A 6,298-nucleotide genomic window follows, 5' to 3' on the forward strand; every position below is an offset into this window, starting at 1 on the left:
CAAGGCTTGTGGCAGCAAGACCCTGTCTTTTAGAGATTATTAATTGTCTTTAAACTATAATAATGGATATATATTTAATTTATTCTAGGTAGAAGAATACATGTTCACTTTTAGTGAACAAGAGCATGTTCCCAAATTCTTCAGTTTTGGGACGCCCTCCCTTTACTCCAAACCATCAACAACATAATAACTTCTTTGCCCTGTCACCAGCTCTTTATTCACACCAGCAGCTTATAGATGCACAGTTCAACTTTCAGAATGCAGAGTAAGTATGGTGGTACTTTGATTCATTATGATTTGTAGATTTTATTGTCTATTTGAATACACTTTTTTGTATGAAACGTTTGAATAAAATGTAACATTTGAGGAAATATATCTTTTCTTTTTATCAGAATAATAGTTTTTCTGGAAAAGTTTTTTTATGTTTTAGGAAAAGATGTTTTATTATTGTTCTTTCTGTTTTTGGTAGCTTGTCTAGAGCTGTGTCATTACAACAGTTGACATATGGAAATGTCAGTCCAATACAGACCTCAGCCTCCCCATTATTCCGAGGAAGGAAGTAAGTACTTTTCACTTAATAGTTTGAAAAGAAAATTTTGCATTTAAAAAAAATTATATGCTAATATCTTTTCTATAAGAATTACATTGGCAGTGTTTCCTAAATTTTGCTTTTCTTTCACCTGAGCAATCAGTGTAAGCACAGAAACATTTTTACCTTTTTTTTTTATTTTGACGGTTCCTTTTTCACTATTATAAATTTTAGCTAGAATGAAGCTATACTTCTTCAGGAAGCTACTTTTTACTTAAGATTTTAAACTAAGTCAGATGATCTTTATAGTGAAGTTTACTGTGTTTTTCTTTTGATTTACTTAAATCATATATTGGTAACATTCCATTATATCTCCCCCCCATTCTAATCTTATTATAAAAACCTCCACAAGCCAGAAAGCGCTTTAGTCAGGAGCCAGTTGATTTTAGCCTTTTTTGTTCGAAAGATGTGTTAATAAAATAATGACAATGAAACTTTTGTATTGATTATTGAAATAAGATACGGCAATATTTGCAAGATACTGCTGTTACTTAAAAACATATATAAATGTTGGAAAATCTTTGCCTAATTAAAAGTAGAACTAAAACCTTGCTGCCATTGAGTAAATACCAACTCATGGCAGCCTTCCGTGGCGTTTTGGAGACTGTTGGTCTTTATAAGAAAGAGAATACTACCCATCTATCTCCCAACTGGTGAACTCAAACTGTAGTCCTTTGTGTCAGCAGCAGAACCTATAAATCACCACACCTTCAGAACTCCTTAGATGTGTATTATTGAACATTTAGCATGTGTTGTTGTTGTGTACTATCGAGTCAGAACTGAGCTGTAGCTCACCCTCCAGTGGGTTTTCAGGCATTTAATTGTGTGGGAGAAGGCTTCCCATCCTTTTCCTGTGGAGTTACTGGTCGATTTGAACAGCATCCCTTTGGGATTGCAGCACGATTTCGTAATCACTAAGCCACCAGACTGATTTTTCTAACGGCTTTAAATACTGATTTGCTTTATAGTAATGCCTTAGGAGTATGGTTATCCCTCTTAGGTTGAGAAGACTGAAGCATAGAGAAGTTACATAACTAGTTAATCACCTACAAGTGACATACCTGGGATTTGAATCCAGGTACCCTTCTCCAGTCTAACTCTGTGCTTATAAGCATGACAAGTTTTTAAAGCTGTCTTTGGAACCAGTCATCCAGACCATCAGAGAACTAGGGAGTAACATTGGCAGGATGGCTGATGCTAGAATTGGTTAAAAACAAAGTTGGAGAATGGAGGTATGTTTGACATCTACCTCCAAGGAATTAGCCCTGGGCTGTGCTTGGTTATCATTGTCTGTCCTGAAGTCAAATTCACCTGGCCACACAAACCTGAATGACTTTACTACCTCTTTGACATGAAAAGTATTGACTTTATTCATATTTTTAAAAAAATTTGTCTTTTTTAGCCAATTTGTTTATTATGTAACTGGGGTAGTAGGGGTTGTATCAGAACTAAGTGAGACTGGCTTAGGATAGTATTAGGACATGTATAGCTCAGAGCTGCTATACATGAGGTCCCTATGGGGACACATAACAACACATGCACCTAACAACAACATGCTACTCAGTATGTTGCTATTTTCTATTTGAAGGCACAAAGTTGCATCTTTAATCACTAAGGTTATATTGTTTGTTTTCAGGAGATTAAGCGATGAAAAAAACCTTCCAATTGACGGTAAACGGCAACGTTTCCATTCACCCCACCAAGAGCCAGCTATAGTTAACCAGATAGTGCCTTTATCAGGTGAAAGAAGATACTCAATGCCACCGTTGTTTCATCCACACTATGTACCAGATATAGTCAGATGTGTTCCACCCTTTCAAGAAATATCATTTTTAGAACCTAGAGAAATCACACTGCCGGAGGCCAAAGATAAGGTAATAAGAATGTAGCTTTTGGTTTTATCTTTAAAGACAAAATATAAATAATTTTTATTATTCGATGTTTTATAGTAAGTAGAACTTTTTAAATTGTTTAAAGTGCTATTCAGCACCGTTTTCTGTCAGAATGTTACTTTAATTTCTGTTAACTCCTTTTGTAAAAAGTACAGTTATTAGGAAATTTTATTTTCCTTGATTCACAAAAAAAGTTGAAATTAGAGCCCAAAATAAGATTTCAGATGCTTATTAGAATAAATAAGTGCATTTTTTATTTTGGTTTTTGAGTACCAGGAAATAGAGTTATTATGGAAGGTATATATTCAGAATGTTACAATGAAGAAAGATGTATCAACATTTGTAAATACATTTTAAAAGTGTGAAATGAAATTATGAAAATGTTTTCCATGTTCATTTTTCTTAACATAATGTTTTCATTGGTCATTCGTGTAGCAGGTATCATTTTATTTCATGTGAGTGACTAGAGTAAATCAATCTATATCATTGTATAGATTTATTGTATTTTGTTTATGCATTTATCAATTAGTATTTAGATTCATTTTCTATTATGAATAATGTTATAAACATCTGTACAAGTTTTGTGTACAGTCATGTTTTAATATCTACAAGTAGAGTTGCGAGTTGCTGGGAATATAGGATACCTGTGTTTTTGAGGAATTTTTACATATGATAACTAATTATTTTTAATTTTATTTTTAAATTATTATATACTATTATTATCTGATTTCCTCACATTCTTGCTAAGACTTAAGATTGCATTTGTTTTTTTATTATGGACTCTTTGTAGTAGGAGTAAAGTGTAGTTTTTATTTGCATTTCCCTGAAGGCAAATGATATTGAACATCTTGAACATCTTTTCATGTGCTTATTGGCCATTTATATATTTTTATTAGAGAACTGTGTATTTACAACATTAAAGTTTTCGTTGTAAGACTTCTGGTTATACATAAACACTAAATTCTTATCAGTTATGTTGTTGTTATGTGGTGTCGAGTCACTTGTGACTCATAGCAACATTTGTAAATTTCAACTTGAGTTTTCTTCATTTTTCTTTTAAGCACAATACCTTTAAATTTCATGAAGTTTATTTTATCTGTTTTTCTTTGCTTTTTGATTTATGTATCATATCACATCACAAAAACTATTATGAAGATCAAGCCCCATGTGTTCTAGGAATTTTATAATTTTTAGCTCTTAAACTTAAACTTTGACTCACTTTGTATTATTTTTATCACTTTGAATTGTTTTTTTATATAGTGTGAAATAAAGTCCAGCTTTACTCGTTTTGCTATTATTTTTTATTTAGTTTTTTTAGCATCATTTGTTGAAAAAATTGTTCCTTCTTCCTCTTGCATTTCTTTTCTTACAAATACATAGGAAAAAACATTCAGATAAAATGCTCGGCTCACTATAGACTATGCCACCAGATTTCTCTGTGTATACATATAGGTCTTTTAAATGGAATTTATTATATAAAGATAGTGAAAACTCTCTTAAAAGTATTTTTATTTATACGTAATAGCAAGCTGCTCGAACTGTTTGTTACTTCTGCAAATGGAGAAGTCTCAGTAAATTCTCAGTCAGTATAAATTATCTAGCAAAGCATTGTAAGCTATTGATAATTTTGCCTCTGATAATGTAGAAAAAGATTCTTCTAAGACTTTTGAGCCATTTATCTCAGATGAATTCCTCTCAGTACTTGCCTTGGGGTGCAGGAAGGAAAACAGCTCTGTGTTCATTCAGTAAATGAACACTCTACGAAAACTGACATTTATGGTACCACTTCTTTTCTAGGGAGCTCTGGTGGTCTACTGGTAAGAAGCTGTACTGCCAACCCAAAGGCAAGCAGTTTGAATCCACCAGTTGCTCTGCAGGAGAAAATGGCCAGTCTCCTGTGCAGTTTACAGCCTCTGAAAACCTGTTAAGGGGTCAGCTGTGAGTTTTAACTCTACAGCACGTAACAAACCGTTTTCCCTAGGCAACCTGCATGTGCTGTATCATTTTGCTTTTTCAGCACTCTCATGCTATAGACATTATTGAAGTTCAGAAAGCTGAATAGCTTGCTGATAGCCACAGCAACCAGTAAGTAGTGCAACTAGGATTTGACCCATGTTTCTAATAATACAAAGAAAAGGAAGTTAAGATGCTCAATATCAAGGATGGATAAGATGGCTTTATTAGAATTGACGATAATGTCAGATAATCTAGGGTAGTTCTAATAGCTAATATGTGTTAAGTGTATTTCTTTATAGAGAAGATACTCAGTAGTTTGTATGGTTTACCTCTGTTAGTCCTGCTAGGATGTTACGTGAAGAGAGTGTTCAGAATGAGATAAAAGTGGAGCAGTGTTTAGTCTTCTGCACAGGAGAATGCCATTTATGGTTTTTGAATAGTACAGGCAGATTTGTATTTTTAGGAGAATAGTTCTTAAGTATGATGGGATTTGGATTGGAATGAAAAAGTTTTGTAAGAGGGTGTAACAGGGGACTGTTAAACCCACCCAGATGAGAAATGCTGAAGCTTTCATTTATAGCAAATGGTAGTTGAAAAGATATGAAGGACAGTGCATAAGGAAAATGCATAGAATCTGTAGCATGATTAGAAGAGACAGAGGCTACAATAACTACAGTTATTGATTCGAGCTTCTCTAACAGATGAAGAACTTAGATTTTGTTTGTAAAATCTGATTGAGATACCAACTGTTAAGAGACTTATTACTTTGGAATGATGGGAAAATTTTCTTTAACATTTGTGTGATTGAAAAAAAATACGGTTTCCATACAAGTATATAGGGCATATGAAAAAAAAAACGAGTTGGAGCAGACTGCTAAAAAGCTAAACCATTTTGTTATCAGTACACTTTCAGGAATAATAAGTTAATGTCTTGTGAGATAATTTGGACAGAGCAGACAGGCACCTTAGCATAGAGGGGTTTCTGCTAGAGAGGATATTGTTGTTATGTGCCATCAAGTTGCCTGCGACTAATAATGACCCCATGTACAACAGCCCTGAACCCTGCTCTATCCCTTGCCAGTTTTATTGTCTCCGATACGCCCATCCCCACTACCCCAGTGACTGAATCAATCAATCTCATTTGAGGTTTTCTTCTCGGGCTCTGTCCCTCCACCCTCTCAAACATGACATCCCTCTCTAAGAACTGATCCCGCCCCTTGCAACATGTTCAAAGTATGTCAGATGAAGCTTCAGAAACCTTGCCTCCAAGGACCAGCCTGGCTTCCCATCCCTAGGATGAACTTGTTTGCTCTCCTAGTAGTTCATGGTATGTTCAGTATTCTTCTTCAGCACCAGAGCTCAAAGGTATCAACTCTTCATTTATCATCCCTAGTCATTATCCAGCTCTGATCCACAGCAAGTAATTACAAAGACCATGGCCTGGATCAGGCACGCCTTAGTCTGCAGACTGATATCATTGCTTGAATGGATGTGCTAGCTTATGGTGGATTGTGAGACAAGGCAGTTAAAAGTGGGGCTCTTAGTCTTGAGGCAGCTGTTAAGGTAGACTCAAGACATGTACCAGGAGAAAACTTAAAACTCTTGTGTGTTTTCAGAGGGAATCTTACATACAAATGCTAATTTTCGTTATTTTGCATGTGTAAAGACTTCCATTTGTTTAGGAGCCAACAACCTAAGGTCTTTCTCCTTTCTTAAAAAGATTTTAATTCCAGGGAGCTCTGGTGGCCTAGTGGCAAGACGCTGCACTGCAATCCCAGAGGTACACGGTTCAAATCCACCACATGCTGTGCTGGAGAAGGAGGGGGCAGTCTCCTCCTGTACCAGTCAGATCTGATTTGAC

General features: G+C 35.1%; 1 protein-coding gene across 1 annotated transcript in view; it reads left to right on the forward strand.

Annotated features, from left to right (window-relative positions):
• The first annotated feature begins 125 nt into the window (after positions 1-125).
• Positions 126-6,298, forward strand: part of PAPD4 (PAP associated domain containing 4) — a 76,738-nt gene continuing 70,565 nt past the window's right edge. Inside the window, exons 1-3 of the mRNA XM_006889850.1 lie at positions 126-265; positions 470-559; positions 2,226-2,463. Coding sequence (XP_006889912.1) covers positions 126-265; positions 470-559; positions 2,226-2,463 — 468 coding nt within the window. The remainder of the gene's footprint in view (positions 266-469; positions 560-2,225; positions 2,464-6,298) is intronic.

The sequence above is a fragment of the Elephantulus edwardii genome, unplaced genomic scaffold (genome assembly GCF_000299155.1).
Source record: "Elephantulus edwardii isolate Elephantulus edwardi_28Jun2011 unplaced genomic scaffold, EleEdw1.0 scaffold00082, whole genome shotgun sequence".
NCBI classification, from domain to species: Eukaryota; Metazoa; Chordata; class Mammalia; order Macroscelidea; family Macroscelididae; genus Elephantulus; species Elephantulus edwardii.